Genomic DNA, 21602 nt, shown 5'->3' on the forward strand with positions numbered 1-21602 from the left:
GAATTCAACCCCACTGAACTTGAGTTTCCTCACTGTCAAATGACCACGTGCAAGGTGATTTACCTGCGTCGTCCGTCAGAGTAACACGCAGAGTGAGGCATGGTCAATCACTTGTTAAATAGTTTTGTTTTTATTTTGGAGAAACACCGACTGCACAGAGCATATATGAGAAAGGTTTGCACTGCATGAATTATTTTCCCATTTGAAACCCAGAATCTCGCTCAGATGGCTTCCCAGCCCACATTGTACTGAAGTACCCTGTTTGTTCCATTAACTATTCACAGAGTCAACTGGGGAACCGCTGTTATTAATTTCAATGGAAAGCTAAAATGCAGTTCATTTTCTATAATTGCAGGCCCACGGTCTAAAGAGCCAGCAAAAGCTTTTAATCTGAGGCATTTTTAGAGGAGTATGATCAGAATTACATTGAACATCTTTTGAAGGTACATAATTATGAAAACCTCAATGACACTGACATTCAAAGAGCCCAAACCATAGATGCAGGGAACTCGCATGCGGGGAACAAGGCAAATTGCCGTCTTAGTTACTCGTGATGGAGAAACGCCCACGGGGAAGGTCGGCAGTGTTTGCCCACCTTGCTTTTCTATTTTACTCCAAAGACGTGAGCTCTTCATACCGCATGGGAGGGGGATATGGCGCTCTCGTCCGAAATGTAGGATTTCTGTAGCCCCAGGGAGCCTGCCCCCGGGGCTGCACCCTCCCTCCCACCCCTTCCGCGGGGCGGGGCTCGGGCCCGGGGCGCACGACAGCGGGAGGGTGCTCCGAGCGGCCACCAGAGGGCGCCAGAGCGTCTCTGCGGGAGCGGCCGCGCAGCTGCCGGTCCCTCCACGGCTTCCTGCGTCTAGACTACTCCTGGGTCGCAGGTGTCTGGGCAGGGCTGTCATCCGTTGGTCGCGACTCCATGGGGACAGAGCTCCCCCTCCCCTTCCCCGAAGGAGGAAGGACACTAAGAAGGCAGTGAAGTGCCCGCAGCAGCCACCTGGCCACTACGACTCCCATGGGGGCCTGGAGGTGGGGAGAAGCCGCGTGCGGGAGAGACGTCGGCTTTCGTTCAAAACGGAAGTGCGAGGCTCCCCTGGTGGCGCAGTGGTTGAGAGTCCGCCTGCCGATGCAGGGGACACGGGTTCGTGCCCCGGTCCGGGAGGATCCCACATGCCGCAGAGCGGCTGGGCCCGTGAGCCATGGCCGCTGAGCCTGCGCGTCCGGAGCCTGTGCTCCGCAACAGGAGAGGCCACAGCAGTGAGAGGCCCGCGTACCGCAAAAAAACCCACCCCCCCCCAAAAAAAACCTGAAGTGCGATTTACAAACACACCCTCCAGGCGAGCTGCGCAGCAAGGGGGCCGCAGAGATACCGAGGCGGGGCCCCCGCGCCCACTCAGCCCTCCCTCCGGATGGGGTGACGCACGTGCCGTGGGCGCCCAGGCCCGCGAATCTTCCGCTCCCCCCCCGCGCGGTCGAGAGGGGTCACTGAGCCCTGAACCGGCTGCGGCCCAGGGTGGAGAGAGGCAGCGGGACCAGCAGGGGCAAACGCGGGAGGGGCAGGGACGAGTCCCGGGCGGGGCTGGGGTGGGCCGGGCATCAAGCCCCACAGCGGCTCCGGGCCCCCAGGGGATGGGTCCCCGGTAACCTAAGTCAGGCTGGGGAAGCTGGACTTTATTAAGTGGCCTGAGGACCCAGTAGCGGTGTTCGAGCTGGGGGGCAATTGACCAGGTCCAGCCTGGCCTTGGCTGTCACGACCATGGCTGGACCATGGCTGGATGGGTAGGAGGGGGCAGTCTGCCACCGTGCAGCCCGGGAGGTGGGAGGAGACACTCACCCCCAGCGGGTGCTCAGCGGAAAATGTTTTGCAGGTTGCCATGCTGCGTTTCTGCAGTTCTCCAGATCTCTTACTGAATTTCAGTGTCAAGTTCTTAACGCGTGCATCTCGGAGTTCTGAAGTACACTTGAGGCTTTTTGCCAAGACATGTAACATCAGCCCCAGGAGGAGGAGCAGAGAAGAGGCCTCCAAGGGCGTTCTCCTGTTCAGAAATTGAAACGGAAGAGTTTGAAAGCAAAGAGCTCAGGTACAGGGGGTGGGCCGAACTCAGCTGGTTTGACACTGTGAACCAAGAACGCCAATCTTTTTCAAAGTCGAGGGTAAGCGTAAATCAGAACATAGATTAGCATAGTTTGCAGCGTTCCTACTCGGTAGAGCCTTTAACTCCTGGCCTCTCCGAGGTCCGGCAGAATACGATCATGTTTTAACATTTCTTCTGACTTGCCTCCTTACCCTGTGAATGTCCCACAGTGCCAGGCTGTCCTCCTCATCCTCACGTTTGTTGAATGAATGGTGACCACACCGAAGCACTCCTCGTGGGGAAGGTGGATGTAAAGAGGTGGAGAGTGGTTCTTCCTCCTAGTTTCAAGATGTTAATACAATGCACTGAGGTAGAGTCTGTAGCAGGTGGTGGGCAGGGACAGTGGGGCTTCTGGATTCTGGTGCGTATTTTTCCATTTGCCACTTCTGTGCAGATAAGTAAGCCACGTAACCTCAGTTTTCTTCACTTATCAAATGGGAATAATCTATACTGAACAGACCTCCTAAGGTTATTATGAGAATCAAAAGGAAAATTTGTAGTGAACGCACAAAGTGTCTCCCCACCTCCAGACAGTGGGCGCGGGGCGTCGGAGTAAAGCTATTGATTGTATGGAGTTTGTGGACAGATGTGCGGGGTTGTGATGTTAGTCATCGGTCGGTTGCCCTTGAACATGTGGAAGACAAAAACTAGCGAATTTGCCTAGAAATGATGCCCAAATAGGTAAGCAAAAATAATCACACTCTTGTGTTCCTCGTACGGGTTCCTTGTACTGATTTCAAACCACAGGGGTCTGGCCAACGACAGCTTTTTTTTCTCACCTCCAAACTTTTCTGTTGGTTGGTTTCTGCTATTGTGCTATTTTTATTATGGAAAATTTCAAACATCCCCTTACTCCCTTCTATTCCCTTGTTCCCATGTGTCCCTCTTTGTTTGCTGGAGGATCCCAGATGTCGTCCTTTCATCCATGAACGCTCGCATGTCTGCCAGACACCTTGCAAGACCTCCATCCACTCCCTCGCCCTCGGCACCGCTCTGCTCAGCCCCACCCCGCCATGGAGCCTGTTTTCTTAAGAATCACCGAGGATGTCATCCAGAGACCATTTCACAATCTCATCCTCAGCTTCCAGCACTGTTGAATGGAGACGGCTGAGCCAGGCACTGTCAGGTATGGCGGCTGATCCCCAGACCTGAAGGAGCTCACAGCCGCGGGGGGCTCAGCCCGAGGAGTAGTCTGCGGTCAGAGGGCACCTGAGGGGCACGCAAGCCCAGCCGAGGGGCAGACGGCGCTGCCGTGGGGGAGTGGGAACTAGGGCGCGCAGTGCTGGGAGGCTGGCTGCAGCCGGCCCTGGGGCTGGGCTGGAAGGGTCAGCAGTGTTCGAGAGGCTGGTCTGGGCGCTCCTGGAGGGATCGGCGTGAGCAGAGAGCCTGGCCGTGGGAAAGCTCAGCGCCACATCTGGGGAAGGGGACGCAGGTCTGAGACGAAGGTGCGTGAGAGAACCTGCCGATCGGTGCGTTGTGTTTAGGAAACGTGCACAATGCTGAGTGTCAACAAAAGCTTGAGTTCAGAGGAACCTCTAAAGTAGACAACTCACTTGAAGCGCGACTTCTTGATAATTCCCGGGGGTGAGTTGGGGAGCCGGCATCTCTTGGTGTCACCTCTTTGCACAATGTGTCAGCCACCTTACACGTACCATCTCTAGAGCTGGCAGCCCTCTAGCGAGGTAAGCAGTATTCTTCTCCTTTTACAGGTGAGAGGCTGAGGTCCGAGGTTAAATGGACTGCCCCTGGTCTTCTAGGCCCCTGGTCTTCTAGGCCACTTCTAGGTCAGTGGCCGCAGCAGATCCAGGCCTCTCTGGTTCCATCCCCTGTGCGGAGCGGCTGGCCTCCCTCTAGATTAGTGTCGTGTGGGTACCAGCCTCTCTCAGTGCTCCTGTTACAGAGCCCGAGAAAGGAGTAGGGGTCCAGCGAGCGTGCCACGAGCCTGGAGCCTACCGTATTGGCACCGTCGTCCTAGAGTGAGGTCACCAGTGAATGGGATGGAAGCTTCTGGTAGTTGGCAAACAGTCGACACCCACACACAATCTGACCTGCAACAGCGACCCCATGTCCTGCCTCTTGTGCCTCCTTAGAGAGGCCTTCCCTGACCGTCTCTCCCACCCCGTTCACTGCATCACATGTTCGCCATGTACCTGGCTTTATTTTCTTCATAGCATTTATCACCATCTAAAATTATGTTATTTCTTCATTTGTTTATTATTCCCCTCTGTAGAATGTAAGCTCAGGAGGTAGCTTCGTCTTGGTAACGGATGGATTCTGAGTAAATACCTGGCACGCAGTAGATGCTCAATATTTGCTGGGTGAAGACGAAACAGTAAGTGTTTTGCCTGTTGTACCTGCCTAAGTCATTTAGATATTAAAAGTAACAAATGAAGAGACTCCCCATCCTCCTGTGCAAATTTCCACACTGTAGCTGTGAAGAGGGACAGGGACAAACTCTACTGAAAAAGCAATCACTTACACTTAGAAATGAAGTAGTGAGGTCCCTGTCATGGGAGCATTCAAGCAGGAGTTAGATGACCATTTCATAGAAGTGGTTCCCATACCAGGAACATGGATAAGGACCTTCCAATTCTAAGGTTCTATGATTTGGGGCCAGTGAGGGGGAAAGACTTTAGTATATAGGGTGTGGGGACGTGGTAGACACAAGGACATCATAGCCTTTGGAATGGCTATGGATGAGAGTGAAACCGCGGGTAACCGTTAGTTAGATGCATTTCACCTGTAACCTGCCTTCACCAATCAAGGTCGTTTGAATTGTTACAAAGGACCGGCGTGTCCTCCATGCGGCACGGAGCCTAAACAAGGTGTTTTCTAGGGTCTTGGAGTCAGCTGTGTCTAATTCACGCGGAGCCTGTTAAGACTGGATAGGTCCACCGACCCTCCAAGGGGGCGTGCGTGAGGGTTACAGGCTCCGAGGCTGTTGGAAGTGAGAGGCCCCAAAGCCCCGCCCTGAGCTCATGCCCCGGGCCTGCGGCTTGGAGCGCAGAGGCCCGCAGTCTAGTTACGCCTGCGCAGAACCACGACGACGCACCTTCTCCCAATCCCCTTTCCCCGCCCCCCACGCCCCCCGCGCCCAGGGCGCCTGCGTCTACGTCCCTCATCCCTTAAGTACCCCCGCCCCCTCGCCTTTCCGCGAGTGGGTCGGCGGCTTGTGCTGCGGTTTCTGCGCTTGGCTGGTTTGCGAGTAAACCGTGTCTTCGCTGCAGGCGTTGGCGTCTCACGTGTTGTGGCTCCTGACGCGGCGGGTAAATGGACCTGGTTCCTTCCGTAACAAGGTGAGACAAGAACTCCTTTCCCTCCGGCGTTTACTAGTTATCCGCAGGACAAACTTCGCTGCCCTAAGCACCCACCACTGTCGGCAGGCGGGGCCCCGAGGAGCAGGAGGCCCGCCCAGGCCCGGGGAGGGCGTGCATCTGCGCAGACGACCCTGGGAGAGGCAGGGGTGTGCGACTCAACACGTCCCATGACCTCAGACACTCTTGCATTGATTGGTTCTGAGTCGTGGGCGACAGAGGACTTTTTCATAGAATCTCGGCAAAGTAAAGGAAAACTTTAACAGCTGCCTTCACCCCCAGAACATCCACGTTGGATAATGGTCACTTCTCTTCCATCAGAGTCTAAGCGGTAGGTCTTCTCAGATCTCTCTCGAAACAGTGGTAGGTCTGCGGGCGGTCCAAGGAAGGGTGGTAGTTGGATTCACCCTCAAACAGAAACTTCTCGAGGAAGCAGGTGAGAACTGGTAGAAGTGCATAAAGAGCCCGTCCTCAAAGCATGACTTGCAGCTGAGCAAGTGAACAGGGCCGGTACGAGTCTCTGCTCGCAGGCGGCGCGGGGGCTGCCGCCGCCCTCCCGAGTGGGACGCCTGCTCTGGGCCGCGGGCAGGTGGCCACAGGGTCCCCACGGGCTGGTCGCCTGCTCCTTTGCTGGTGAAGATTCCGCGTCTCTTACTTGGCACTTTACAGACAGTGGGCGCGGGGCGTCGGTACATCACTTCTAGAGAGCTTCCGTGTTGCCATAGAAACCAGTTGGCTTAGATTTACACTAAAATGGCAAAAGAGCTTTCTAATAAGGACCCCGAGGAGTTGAAACCTCCCCTTCAGCAGACAGAGAGACTGAAGAGAAAAGGCTCACTTTCTGAATTCCCAGCCCCTAACTGGGCAGCAGGTCACCAGGCCGCTGGAATCTATACTGGTTCATTTATCACCAAGTGTGGACAAACGCAGGGGAGTCTGGGTTATGACAGACGAAGTCAGGTGTTATAAAGCCACTGCTTTATAGAGCCCATCTGTGTCTTGTGCACACAGTAGGTGCTGGATAAGTTTTTGTTTAAACGACCACATTAGGTAAAGAAACACGTCAGTCACTTGAACGTGCTTGGGTATTTAAAGGCAACTTAAACAGTATGCATCAGCATGCAGCCTAAACACCCCACGCTCCGTTTATTTAATACCTTGACTTCACTTGGCACTTTAAGAATATCTTACTTCAGCTCTTAGCTTTAATACTGCAAGTCAGTTAAATCTGAACGAATGGGGAGGGACTTCCCTGGCAGTCTAGTGGTTAGAACTCTGCGCTTCCACTGCAGGGAGCGGGGGTTCGATCCCTGGCTGGGGAACCAAGATCCCACATGCCCCGTGGTGCAGCCATAAAAAAAAAAAAAACAACTATCAACGAATGGGGTTTTTACTCTACGGTCCGACGAGACCTTCAGGCATGATGAACGGTGAGGTAACCTTAGAAGCTATCCAGGTTGCTAACTTCACATTTAACTTTAACTATCCATTATCTGACTAAAGTCTCAAGTATTTGAGCAATAAAGCAGCAGCCCACTTTAATACGCAAAAGAAGGGAAATCAGGAAGTTGTAGCAATAGAATTGAGACGCCGTGGTTTTGTAGGGAGAAAAGTGCAACAGCTGTGAGGGAGGGAGGGCTGCGCTATCTGAAAACCAGCTCACGTGGCGCAGCGTCCTGAGAAAACGAACCCCCCAGATCCACCTCGCACCTCTTCCTATGGGAGCTATCTCTGGGTTTATTAACACAAGCTGTGTTTGCTCTGGATACGTTGCTGACAGTGATCTCTGCAACTCCCCTTTTTTCCCCTCTGGAAAATGAAAAACTGCTTTAGTGACTCCAGACAGCTTGGAAACTGGCAGCAGGATGGTGAGGACGGTGCTGCATCCCAGGCTTTTATGAAACCTCCCCCGACACCTGGGCTGCAGCACCAGCTCCCAGCTCGTTTAGGTCAATAAGTTGCCTTTAATCCCACTCTGGCCTGTTTCCCACAGGTTTTTTTTTTTTTTTTTTTTTTTTTTTTTTTTTTTTTTTGCGGTACGCGGGCCTCTCACTGCCGTGGCCTCTCCCGCCGCGGAGCACAGGCTCCGGACGCGCAGGCCCAGCAGCCATGGCTCACGGGCCCAGCCGCTCCGCGGCATATGGGATCCTCCCAGACCGGGGCACGAACCCGCATCCCCTGCATCGGCAGGCGGACTCTCAACCACTGCGCCACCAGGGAGGCCCCCCACAGGTTTTTTTAAAGGTATAATTGACTTACAACATTAGCTTCAGGTGTGCGGGATTTGACACTTGCATACGTTGCAGAATGACCACAGCAAGTCTTGCTAACATCGTCACCATACGGTTAGAACGTTTTTTTCTTGTGATGAGAACTTTTAAGATCAACTCCTCAACAGCTTTCAAATAGGCAATGCAGTATCAACTGTGGTCCCCACGCTGTACTTCACATCCTCGTGACTTACGTTATAACTGGAAGTTTGTACCTTTTGATCCCCGTCACCTATTGCACCCCCTGCCCCCCGCACCTCTGGCAAACCAGCGATCTGTTTTAAGATTCCGCATATGAGATGGTGTGGCATTTGTCCTCTCTCTGACTTATCTAATTTAGCGTGATGCCCTCCAGGTGCATCCACGTTGTCCCATATGGCGGGATTGATTTCTTACGGCTAAACGGTGTTCCATTGTTTACATCACCACGTCTTTATCCATCGATGGACATGAGGTTATTTCCACATCTTGGCTGTTGTGAGCAGCGCTGCAGCGAACGTGGGGGTGTCAGTAACTCTTCTCCACGTTCCTTGTGGGGTATTATTGTAGTAAGAACGACTACAGACTGTGCTGGTGTCAGTTTTTCTGTACTTCACGTAGTTCAGAAACGAAATCTAAACACATCTCGACTGTTCAGAACAATCATAATAATGCCTCCTTGGAGAAGACCGCAAGGAGGAACCGCAATACTGGTGGTCACGTTAGACTGCAGGGGCGGCCGGAGTCGGCAGTGCAGAGGGGACAGCTTTTGGGTGGAGAGGGAGGGGTAGACGGAAGAGGACTTCACTGTGGAGAAGCCGGACACACTTGGGCCGGGTGGTCGGGGGCAGCATCGATAGTCATAAATCCTGGGGACAGTCCGTGCCCTCGAGACGACAGAGGAAAATGGCGCTCTTCCCCCCCAAGCCCATAATCCCAGTCTAACGTGAGGAACAGCAGACGAACGCCGACAGAGCGCGTCCTGCAGTGTCCCCGCCCATCCTCTTCAACACTGTCCAGAGCCTCATAAACAAAGTCTGAGAAAGTGGCCTCACAGCCAAGGAAGACCTACGGAGACGTGACAACTGGTGGTCACGTGTCCTGGGTGTGACCCTGGAACAGAAAAGCACAGGAGGCCTAGCTTCTCTCTCCGGAAAACCTTGGGTTCTTCAGGAGGTGCAGAATCTGATACTTAATGTCTAGTTTTAAAAACTGAAACAGTGGTATTCAAGCATCTACCTGATGAGTTGTCCCAGCACACACTGACCACAAAAATGCAATAAAATCTTTTAGGAGGAGAAGGGTGTTTGCCCTAAGAGGTCGATAATGATTTCTCAAGGAGGTGATGTCACTTGAGCCAAGCCAGCCACGGAGACCCAGGAGGGCAGGGGGGTGGGGGGTGGTTTAGAAGAGAGGCAGGGGAGGTGGGACCAGGTCGTGAGGGGCCTTCCACGCGGTGCTGAGCCGGGCAGGGATACGGTCAGTGATGATCCGGTTGGGGTTTAGGAAAGCTACTCTGCTGTCATGAGAGTCTGGATCGAAGGAGTGGAAGCAGGCAGAGGCTTGGGAAAACGTTTCAGTTTTGCAGGACTGAGATTTAGGGGCCCTAAAGCAATAGGATGCTTAGTCTACAGACTGTGGGAGCTACAGACCCAGGCATCAGTGGTATTCAGAGTGGCAAGGTGGCAATCAAAGACGGTACTTAGGGCTTCCCTGGTGGCGCAGTGGTTGAGAGTCCGCCTGCCGATGCAGGGGACGCGGGTTCGTGCCCCGGTCCGGGAGGATCCCACGTGCCGTGGAGCGGCTGGGCCCGTGAGCCATGGCCGTTGAGCCTGCGTGTCCGGAGCCTGTGCTCCACAGTGGGAGAGGCCCGTGTACCGCAAAAAAAAAAAAAAAAAAAAAGACGGTACTTAAAACTATGACAGTAAGTAGGTGATAGGAAGGCCTGCTGAGATGCATCGTCAGGAGGATCATTCTCCTGAAAGGGGGGGGTGGAGGCAAGAGGGGGCGGCGTTCAAGCTCTTCCTCAAACACGGGGCCATGCGAACGTGCAGAGAAGGGAAAGCACCCCAGGGACGCGGGAGGGAACGCTACCACGTGTGTGGAGGTGAATGGGGCTCCGGAGCTGTGGAAATCCTGACTGGGGCTGGACCGGAGGCCTTGGTTTGAGCTTAACTTACTAGGAAATAGGGAGCTAACTTTCAACTAAAACTTTTTTTTTTTTAATTCAGGGAGTGAGCAAAGCTCTGCAAGAACAGAAATCCCAGTGTCAGGACTGCCTGGTAGGTGCCGGTGAGGAAACCAGTGCTGCCGTCCAATAGAAATGCAAGGTGAGCCATAGAGGTGATTTAGTTTTCTACTAACCACATTAAAGTAAAAAACTGGTCAAATTAATAACTTTATACAACCCAATATATCCAAGGTATTAGCATGTCAACACATGGCACTAGTCACATTTCTGGTGCTCAGTGGCCACCGTCTAGAGGTCCTGCACAGGCTGACATCCCGAGTGTCAGTAGGGATCGCCTGTGTTCTGCCTACAGCAGTGAGAATTAGGAGATGGATTCGTGATCCCAAGTCTTCAGGCTTGGGATATCGTAGTGATGACACGATGCCACGAACAAAAGCAAGGACCACACATGAGTCAGCGTCTGCTGTGCAAGAAGAGAGACAGTGTCGCTCTTACGGAAAGGATGATGTTTATTTCCATCCTAAATGATTATCACAGAGTTATTTAAACACATCTGAAAAATCCTGAAGTAATTTAAACTGAAGGCACAGAACAAATCAAAATATCTAAGCTTAAAATGAGAGAATTCAAATATTTCGACAGTATCAATAAATTATGAACAAGTTTCCATCACCAAATATCATTTTGACCAACAGCTATAGTCTTATAATAAAACCAAATTAGCTTAAACTGATTTCAAGATTTCCATGATAAGAATAATATTGAAAAAAAGTCATCTTTCAAAATATTCATTTTATCACCAGGTTCGCTGTAAGCATTTTATTTATGACAAAGTGGCAGTTAGGATATTTGTTGGTGGGTGACCACTCCCCAAGAATGATGCATTTTTACAAAATGTTTTAAAAAATAGCAAAGTAGGCTACGAAATTCTATTTGGGGAGCAGGAAAAAAAACTTGTTCTATGTCAATTAGAGTAACAAAGCATTTCAATATCAAATTGCTTCAAAAGCCAATCATCACATAACAGTAATATACTGCATAGGGCGTTCCACTGTATCTCGGTTAACTGCTGATCATACAGTGTCGCTGGGGGGCTGAACAAGTCTGTAATGATTATTGTTGCCATTTCTTATTTAGTCAAGAGATATGTTTTAAAAAAATCGTTAAAAAACTCACTGGAATAATCTGTGACATGCTACAGAAACAATAAACCCCAGCAAGGCAACTGCTAAGTTTTGAAATAAAGTGGTCATGCTTCATAGTATACTGTAGTATTCTGAAATACATTCTCTGATCATCAACACCATTTATTAGAGGTCACTTGTAAATTAGCTCAGATTCTGCACTAGATTTCTAAATGAAACTTTTTTCAAGTATGCATAATATTCATAAGGTAAAGACTTTCCTCTTATTCACTTCTTTGTGTGTGCTTCCAATGGACAACCATGATGGTTAAAGGACAAACAATGGGCTGGTCAGTTTTCAAAAACATTTCAAAAAACATGAGATAGTCTAGTGACCAAGGACTGATTGAAAAGTTTTTTTAAAATCTGGCATAGCAGGTTTCACATGTTAGTATCTTTCAGAATTTTTCCTGAAATAACTAAGTAAGGAAATAATAGGGAAAAATAATGGTTTCTAAAACACTCAAGAGAATAAAATAAAAAAGGTATGTCTTCTACTTAGCTGTGATATATATGAATGTGCATTTTTTAACAGCAATATGGTTTCATTTTTATCATCTAATTGCATAAATCACAGAAACACTTCCAGCCAAGTTTGCTGATAGGAGTATAATACAAACTCTAGAAAACGATTTTTAGCAAAAACTGCTTCAAAATCTTCCTACATAACAAAACATTCTTTTGGAAATGAATCTTTAATGCTTTTGGACTGTCCAAGTAAATGCAGCTTTTACCCTCTCCAGCTCTAAACTATAATTATTTCCCAAATTCCTTTGTCATTGGATAAGTGTTATCTTTTATTCTCTACTATTCTAATAATGGTACATTATTTTAAAAAAATCTCTTTAGGGTGTCTCAGACTTAATGTCTTCATCTATGAGTACTGAGATTAAAGTAGAAATAAAATAAGCCAGAAAAATCACCTTATAAACAGTATGAAGTTCTGAAATGTGGCACCGGTGTAAACTGGGAAAGCCTTATCCAAACTCCGACCGCATCCGTTCCCAGCACTGCCGCCCCAGGGGCAGCACATGCTGCCTGTCTTGGGCACGTGGAACTCATTTTATGACTCAGTTAGTGAAAACAGAGCCACCACAAGTCATCTGACCCAGCCGGCTGGCTCACAGTTTGGGCAGACTTCATTCTTTATTATTATAGCTCACATTTTGACAGCTGAGAATCTGAATTCTGAAAATGTGGTCTCACAAAGGTTAGTGGAAGATGGGCACTGAGCTGGCAAACGGAAGGAAACCCTTTAAATAACAAAGGACGAGCCTAGTGGTTTTGACCCTGCTTATACCCAGCTGTGTCTGCAGCCCCTTACAAACAGAAACTCGACAAAACCAAAGGGTTTTCTTTCCAAGCCCTGAAAAGAAGATGTTGGACTGAAACCCGACTTGAGAGTCTACACCAGGCTGCCCGGCCAGCAGACCACTGTCAGTGTGACCTTGCTTCTCTGGCCCTTCAGCATGGGGACCAGCGCCGAGTGGCTCATGCCCACGGTCGACAGGCCGTTTACGGCCACGATCATGTCTCCACACCTGCACAACGACAGACAGACACAGTCACTGTTTCCGTGATTCTGAAACTGTTATCCCGGGACTTGCTTCGCAGGAAAACCACACTTAACCACTGTCAATGACTAGGCTGCACTGTTTACTTTGAGAGACATCTGGGGTGGTTTTTAAGCCTATGTTGGCTTTCCCTTGCCCATCAAGGACACCCCTTGCCGGCCTCTCCTGTAACTGGTAGATGATTTTAAGGGCCAGCAGAAGAATTTTCATATAAGCTTCAGCAACATAGAGTTAAGAGAATAAATCTGCCTCTTCTTTTTTTTTTTTTTTTTTTGTTTTTTTGCGGTACGCAGGCCTCTCACTGTTGCGGCCTCTCCCGTTGCGGAGCACAGGCTCTGGACGCGCAGGCTCAGTGGCCATGGCTCACAGGCCCAGCCGCTCCGCGGCATGTGGGATCTCCCCGGACCGGGGCACGAACCCGTGTCCCCTGCATCGGCAGGCGGACTCTCAACCACTGCGCCACCAGGGAGGCCCAGCATCCACTTTTTAAGAACGTTTCTTTCATCCAAAACTAGGCACTAAGAGCTGAGTCACCCGTCTCCTCTGTTTGTATAATCTCTTGATATAACACCTCTTTCTTCTCACCGTGCCTGAGCTTTGAAAAAGAGGCGGCACAGAGATTGAGAGAGTACTTTTTGCCCAGTGGTGTCAGCAGCAGGGCTGAATGGCAAAGGCTCTGAGCCACAGTCCTGGTTTAAATCACTGTCAACTACTTCCAGCTGTTCGACTGTGGGCAGGTTTTTAACCTGTCGAAGCCTCAGTTATCTTGCGTATAAAGTAGGAACCACAGCAGCACTTTACCTCACAGGTTGCTAAGAAGATTCAGTAACCCGTGCCCAGCACCTGGTCCTGTGCCTGGCACGCATATCATCCATCCAGGGTTGACAAAGACTTTACTACATATGCAAGGCCCTGTGATGGCTGCCAGGGATGTAACAAGAAATGCAACAAAATCCCTCCCATGTGGACTTGCATAAATTGAATGTTAGGCTGACTTAAGTGCTGTAGAGAAAAAGTTACCTAATGACAGGACTGGACCCAAGTGTTCAGAGCAAGTTGTCACGTCACAGTGTGTCCAAATGACTCAGCTTTATTTTGTTAATCTAATAACAGGCACTGAACCTGTGAGTGCCAAGATGGTAGAGGTGATGCTTCAGTCTAGATCAGGGCTGGCAAACTGTTCTGTAAAGGGCCAGATGGTAGATAAATATCTCAGGCTCTGGGAATCACTGGTCTCTGTCACAGCCACTTGGCTCTGCCATGGTGGCTCAGAAGCAGCCATGGGTGATAACGCAAACGAGTGAGCGTGGGCATGTTCCAATAAAACTTTATAAGAACAGACATCAGGCTGGATTTGGAGCTGACCCCAGTCTAGAATAAACACGAAGTACATCATTAAACATAACAAGACTCACTTTAATCTTCCATCGTAATAAGCAGGAGTTCCCAACACAATGGTTTTAATGAAGAAAGGCTGATTGGTGTGGTTTTCTTCATATCCACCAACGATACTGAAGCCCCAGCTTCCCAAGTAACTTCTTCGCAAAACTATATCATGGCAGCTGTGAAGGGCACTATAAACAAAAACAGAAATCAAGCAATATTAGTGGGAAGGCTTTTTATAGCCTGTTCATCTTTGTACAACTCCACACCATGTTACGTGCATCACTGTGGGGGAGCCATAAACAACATGCTAGGACTTCTCGTCTGGTCTACTTTCTTAGCTCAGTGGTCAGCATTTAAAAAGGCTCCTGGGATGCAGAAGAGTCCCACACAGTGGCCTGATATTTTAGGAAAGTGCAGGTTATTTTCATTATTCTGAATCTTCTGCAAAAAAACAAAACACAAATGAGCAGTTGTCTGGTACACCCAGCAAATCATAGTGGAAAAGCCTCCCTCGTAGGAAAACCAGAGCTGCTACCCTAGGTGGCGGCCCCTCTGACCCAGTTGTTGAATACGGGTTTGCATATAATAGAGACCTCCGAGAATCCACAGAACAGTGGCTGTTTATTGACAGGTATTCTTTTGACATAGGTGGGCTCAAAAATAGGTTTTACTATCCTGTGTATTTATTTTTCTATTTTTAAATTTTATATTGGAATATAGTTGATTTACAGTGTTGTGTTTCAGGTGTACATCTAAGTGATTCAGTTACACATACATACATCCATTCTTTTTCAGATTCTTTTCGCATACAGGTTATTACAGAGTATTGCATAGAGTTCCCTGTGCTATATAGTAGGTCTTTGTTGGTTATCTATTTTATATGTAGTAGTGTGTTTATGTTAACCCCAAACTGCTAATTTATCCCTCTCCACCATGTTTCCCTTTGGTAACTGGAAGTGTGTTTTCGAGGTCCATGAGTCTGTTTCTGTTTTGTAAATAAGTTGATTTGTATCATTTTTTTTAGATTCCACATATAAGTGATATATGATAATTGTCTTTCTCTGACTTCACTTAGTATGGTAATCTCTAGGTCCATGCATGTTGCTGCAAATGGCATTATTTCACTCTTTTTTATGGCTGAGTAGTATCCCATTGTATACATGTACCACATCTTTATCTGTTCCTTTGTCGATGGACGTTTAGGTTGCTTCCGTGTCTTAGCTATTGTAAATAGAGCTGCAGTGAACACTGGGGTGCCTGTATCTTTTCAAATTATGGTTTTCTCTGGATATATGCCCAGGAGTGGGATTGCTGGGTCGTATGGTAGCTGTTTTTAGTTCTCTAAGGAAACTCCATAGTGTTCTCCATAGTGGTTGTACCAATTACATTCCCACCAAGTGTTGTTGGGTTCCCTTTTCTCCACACCCTTTCCAGCATTTATTGTTTGTAGACTTTTTAATGATGGCTATTCTGACTGGTGTGAGGTGATACCTCATTGTAATTTTGATTTGCATTTTTCTAATAATTAGCAATTCTGAGCCTATTTTCATGTACTATTTGGCCATCTGTATGTCTTCTTTGGAGGAATGTCTGTTTAGATCTGCCCTTTTTTTTTTTTTTTTTTTGCGGTACGCGGGCCTCTCACTGTTGTGGCCTCTCCCGTTGCGGAGCACAGGCTCTGGACGCGCAGGCTCAGTGGCCATGGCTCATGGGCCTAGCCGCTCCGCGGCATGTGGGATCTTCCCAGACCGGGGCACGAACCCATGTCCCCTGCATCGGCAGGCGGATTCTCAACCACTGCGCCACCAGGGAAGCCCCTGCCCATTGGGGTTTTTTTAAAATATAGAGCTGCATAAGCTATTTGAATATTTTGGAGATTAATCTGTTGTCAGTCGCATCGTTTGCAAATATTTTCTCCCATTCTGTGGGTTGTCTTTTCATTTTGTTTATAGTTTCCTTTGCTGTGCAAAAGCTTTTAAGTTTATTTAGGTCCCATTTGTTTATTTTTGTTTTTATTTTCATTACTCTAGGGGGTGGATCCAAAAAGATACTGCTGTGATTTATGTCAGAGTATTCTGCCTATGTTTTCCCCTTAGAGTTTTAAAGTATCTAGCCTTACATTTAGGTCTTTAATCCATTTTGAGTGTATTTTTGTGTATGGTGTTAGAGAATGTTCTAATTTCATTATTTTACATGTAGCCGTTCAGTTTTCCCAGCACCACTTATTGAGGAGGCTGTCTTTTCTCTATTATATATTCTTGCCTCCTTCATCATAAATAAGGTGACCATATATGCATGGGTTTATCTCTGGGCTTTCTATCCTGTTCCATTGATCTATATCAGTATCATACTGTTTTGATGACTGTAGCTTTGTAGTATAGGCTGAAGTCAGGGAGTCTGATTCTTCCAGCTGCTTTTTTTTTTTGATCAGTATATTTTTAAATTGAAGTATAAGTTGATTTAGTGTTATGTTAATTTCTGCTGTACAGCAAAGTGACTCAGTTTTACATATATATACATTGTTTCGTAGTCTTTTCCATTATGGTTTATTGTAGGATACTGCCTAGTTCTCTGTACTATACAGTAGGACCTTGATGTTTACCCATTCTATATATAAAAGCTTACATCTGCTAACACTAACCTCCCATTCCACCCTTCCCCCAATCCCCTCCCCCTTGGCAACCACCTGTCTGTTCGCTATGTCTGTGAGTCTCTTTCATACATAGGTTTATTTGTGTCATATTTTAGATTCCACATATAAGTGATGTCATGATATTTGTCTTTGTCTGTCTGACTTCACTTCGTATGATCATCTCTAGGTCTATCCATGATGCTGCAAATGGCACGATTTCATTCTTTTTTTTATGGCTGAGTAGTAGTAGTCCATTGTATACATGTACCACATCTTCTTTATTCCTCTGTCCATGGACATTTAGGTTGCTTCCATGTCTTGGCTATTGTAAATAGTGCTGCAGTGGACAGTGGGGTGCCTGTCTCTTTTTGAATTACAGTTTCCTCTGGATATATGCCCAGGAGTGGGATTGCTGGATCATATGGTAGCTCTATTTTTAGTTTTTTAAGGAACCTCCATGCTGTTCTCCATAGTGGTTGTACCAATTTACATTCCCACCAACAATGCAAGAGGGTCCCCTTTTCTCCACACCTTCTCCAGCATTTATTGTTTGTAGACTTTTTAATGATGGCTATTCTGACTGGTGTGAGGTGATACCTCATTGTAATTTTGATTTGCATTTCTCTATAATTAGTGATGTTGAGCATCTTTTCATGTGCTTATTGGCCATCTGTATGTCATCTTTGGAGAAATGTCTATTTAGGTCTTCTGTCCTTTTTTAAATTGGGTTCTTTTTTGTTGTTGTTGACTTGTGAACTGCTTACATATTTTGTAAATTAAGCCTTTGTAGGTCACACCGTTTGCAAATATTTTCTCCCATTCTGTAGGTTGTCTTTTTGTTTTGTTTATGGTTTCCTTTGCTGTGCAGTTCATAAGTTTGATTAGTTCCCATTTGTTTTTTGTTTTTATTTCTATTGCCTTGGGAGACTAACCTAAGAAAACACTGGTATGATTTACATCAGAGAAAGTTTTGCATACGTTCTCTTCTAGTAGTTTTATGGTGTCTTATGTTTAAGTCTTTAAGCCATTTTGAGTTTATTGTGTGTATGGCGAGACCTGTGTATGGTGTATCTTCATTGATTTACATGTGGCTGTCCAACTTTCCCCACACCACTTGCTGAAGACTCTTTTTCCATTGTGTATTCTTGCCTCCTTTGTCAAAGATTAATTGACTGTAGGTGTATGGCTTTATTTCTGGGCTTTCTATTCTGTTCCATTGATCCATATGTCTGTTTTTGTGCCAATACCACCCTGTTTTAATTACTGTAGCTTTGTAGTACTGTCTGAAGTCTGGGAGGGTTATGCCTTCTGCTTTGCCTTTTTCTTCAGGACTACTTTGGCAATTCTGGGTCTTTTATGGTTCCATATGAATTTTAGGTTGTTCTAAGTCTGTGAAAAATGTCATTTGATAGGGATTGCATTAAATATATAGATTGCTTTGGGTAGTATGGCCATTTTAACAATATTCTTCCAATCGATATCTTTCCATTTCTTTGAGTCATCTTCAGTTTCTTTATTCATGTTTTATAGTTCTCAGTGTATAAGTCTGTCACCTCCTTGGTCAGGTTCATTCCTAAGTATTTTATTTTGGGGGGTGTGATTTTAAAAGGTATTGTTTTTTACATTCCCTTTCTGATAGTTCATTGTTGGTGTAAAGAAATGCAACTGATTTCTGAATGTTAATCTTGTATACTGCTAACTTGCTGAATTCGTTGATCAGTTCTAGTAGTTTTTGTGTGGAGTTTTTCTCATTTAGTATCATATCATCTGCATATAATGACAATTTTACCTCTTCCTTTCCAATTTGGATACCTTTTATTTCTTGTCTGATTGTTGAGGCTAGGACTTTCAATACTATGTTGAATAGAAGACATAAGTGGGCATCCTTGTCTTGTTCCAGATTTTAGCAGGAAGGCTTTCAGCTTTTCACCATATAGTATTATATTGGCTGTGGGTCTATCATAAATAGCTTCTACTATATTGAGATGTGTTCCCTCTATACCCACTTTTGTAAGAGTTTTTTTTTTTAATCATGAATGGATGTTGAATTTTGTCAAATGCTTTTTCTCCATCTATTGAGATGATTACGTGGTTTTTGTCTTTTGTTGATGTGGTGCTTCACATTGATTGATTTGCATATGTTGAACCATCCTTGTGAACTTGGGGTGAGTCCCACTTGGTTATAGTGTATGATCTTATGTGTTATTTTCTTGAGAATTTCTGCATCTATATTCATCAAGGATATTAGCCTGTAGTTTTCTTTTTCGGTCGTGTCTTTGTCTGGTTTTGGTATCACGGTGATGATAGCTTTATAGAATGTCTTTGGGAGTGTTCCCTCCTCTTCAGTTTTCTGGAAGAGTTTGAGAAGTATTGCTATAAGTTCCTTTTTGTATGTTTCGTAGAATTCGCCTGTGAAGCCATCTGGGTCCTGGGCTTTTTGTTTGTAGGGAACTTTAAAATTGCAGATTCTATTTCACTTCTAGTGACTGCTCTGTTCAAATTACCTATTTCTTCTTGATTCAGTTTTGGTGGGCTGTTTGTTTCTAGAAACTTGTCCATTTCTTCTAGGTTATTGAATTTGTTGGCATATAATCGTTCATAGTATTCCTTTATGGCTTTTGTATTTCTGTGCTATTGATTGTTATGTCTCCTTTTTCATTTCTTATTTTGTATATTTGGGTTCTTTCTCTTTTCTTCTTGGTGAGCCTGGCCAGAGGTTTGTCAATTTTGTTTGTCCTTTCAAAGAACCAGCTCTTGGTTTTACTGATTATTTTTCTATTGTTCTTATAATCTCTATTGATTTCCCCTCTGATCTTTTTTTTTTTTTACATCTTTATTGGAGTATAATTGCTTTACAATGCTGTGTTAGTTTCTGACTTATAACAAAGTGAATCAGTTTATACATATACATATGTTCCCATATCTCTTCCCTCTTGCATCTCCCTCCCTCCCACCCTCCCTATCCCACCCCTCCAGGCGGTCACAAAGCACCGAGTTGATCTCCCTGTGCTATGCGGCTGCTTCCCACTAGCTATCTACCTTACCTTTGGTAGTGTATATATGTCCATGCCACTCTCTCACTTTGTCACAGCTTACCCTTCCCCCTCCCCATATCCTCAAGTCCATTCTCTAGTAGGTCTGTGTCTTTATTACTGTCTTACCCCTAGGTTCTTCATGACATTTTTTTTTCCTTAGATTCCATTTATATGTGTTAGCATACGGTATTTGTCTTTCTCTTTCTGACTTACTTCACTCTGTATGACACACTCTAGGTCCATTCACCTAACTACAAATAACTCAGTTTCATTTCTTTTTATGGCTGAGTAATATTCCATTGTATATATGTGCCACATCTTTATCCATTCATCCGATGATGGGCACTTAGGTTGTTTCCATCTCCTGGCTATTGTGAATAGAGCTGCAATGAACATTTTGGTACATGACTCTTTTTGAATTATGGTTTTCTCAGGGTATATGCCCAGTAGTGGGCTTGCTGGGTCATATGGTAGTTCTATTTGTAGTCTTTTAAGGAACCTCCATACTGTTCTCCATAGTGGCTGTACCAATTCACATTCCCACCAACAGTGCAAGAGGGTTCCCTTTTCTCCACACCCTCTACAGCATTTATTGTTTCTAGATTTTTTGATGGCCATTCTGACTGGTGTGAGATGTTGTCTCATTGTAGTTTTGATTTGCATTTCTCTAATGATTAATGATGTTGAGCATTCCTACACGTGTTTATTGGCAATCTGTATATCTTCTTTGGAGAAATGTCTATTTAGGTCTTCTGCCCATTTTTGGATTGGGTTGTTTGTTTTTTTGTTGTTAAGCTGCATGAGCTGCTTGTAAATTTTGGAGATTAATCCTTTGTCAGTTGCTTCATTTGCAAATATTGTCTCCCATTCTGAGGGTTGTCTTTTGGTCTTGTTTATGGTTTCCTTTGCTGTGCAAAAGCTTTGAAGTTTCATTAGGTCCCATTTGTTTATCTTTGTTTTTATTTCCATTTCTCTAGGAGGTGGGTCAAAAAGGATCTTGCTGTGATTTATGTCATAGAGTGTTCTGCCTGTGTTTTCCTCTAAGAGTTTGATAGTTTCTGGCCTTACATTTAGGTCTTTAATCCATTTTGAGTTTATTTTTGTGTATGGTGTTAGGGAGTGATCTAATCTCATACTTTTACATGTCCCTGTCCAGTTTTCCCAGCACCACTTATTGAAGAGGCTGTCCTTTCTCCACTGTACATTCCTGCCTAAGGGGATGGAAAAAGATATTCCTTCATCACTTTAAATATGTCCTGCCAGTTGCTTCTGGCTTGCAGAGCTTCTGCTGAAAGATCAGCTGTTAACCTTATGGGGATTCCCTTGTGTGTTTGTTGTTTTTCCCTTGCTGCTTTTAGTATGTTTTCTTTGTATTTAATTTTTGACAGTTTGATTAATATGTGTCTTGGCGTGTTTCTCCTTGGATTTATCCTGTATGGGACTCTCCGTGCTTCCTGGACTTGATTAACTATTTCCTCTCCCATATTAGGGAAGTTTTCAACTATAATCTCTTCAAATATTTTCTCAGTCCCTTTCTTTCTCTCTTCTTCTTCTGGAACCCCTATAATTTCTTTCTCTCTTCTTCTTCTGGAACCCCTATAATTTGAATGTTGGTGCATTTAATGTTGTACCAGAGGTCTCTGAGACTGTCCTCAGTTCTTTTCATTCTTTTTTCTTTATTCTGCTCTGCAGTAGTTATTTCCACTATTTTATCTTCCAGGTCACTTATCTGTTCTTCTCCCTCAGTTATTCTTCTATTGATCCCTTCTAGAGTTTTTTTTTTTTTTTTTTTTGTGATACGCGGGCCTCTCACTGTTGTGGCCTTTCCCCTCGTGGAGCACAGGCTCTGGATGCGCAGGCTCAGCAGCCATGGTTCATGGGCCTAGCTGCTCTGCGGCA

At 46.1% G+C, this 21602-nt stretch overlaps 1 protein-coding gene and 1 long non-coding RNA gene across 3 annotated transcripts in view; one reads left to right on the forward strand and one right to left on the reverse strand.

Moving 5' to 3' along the window:
• Positions 1-335: 335 nt before the first annotated feature.
• Positions 336-21602, forward strand: part of LOC309792795 — a 38224-nt gene continuing 16957 nt past the window's right edge. For both annotated transcript variants that reach the window (XR_014291792.1, XR_014291793.1), the window contains exons 1-5: positions 336-443; positions 1872-3264; positions 4369-4470; positions 5366-5434; positions 9933-10031. This is a non-coding gene — a long non-coding RNA (uncharacterized lncRNA). The remainder of the gene's footprint in view (positions 444-1871; positions 3265-4368; positions 4471-5365; positions 5435-9932; positions 10032-21602) is intronic.
• Positions 10354-21602, reverse strand: part of LNX2 (ligand of numb-protein X 2) — a 47905-nt gene continuing 36656 nt past the window's right edge. The window contains exons 8-9 of the mRNA XM_082602615.1: positions 14066-14224; positions 10354-12617 (exon numbers count right to left, since the gene is read on the reverse strand). Of these exons, the coding sequence (XP_082458741.1) occupies positions 12482-12617; positions 14066-14224 (295 nt within the window). The 3' untranslated portion in view covers positions 10354-12481. The remainder of the gene's footprint in view (positions 12618-14065; positions 14225-21602) is intronic.

The sequence above is a fragment of the Mesoplodon mirus genome, assembly GCF_964341445.2.
Source record: "Mesoplodon mirus genome assembly, chromosome: 17".
NCBI lineage: Eukaryota > Metazoa > Chordata > Mammalia > Artiodactyla > Ziphiidae > Mesoplodon > Mesoplodon mirus.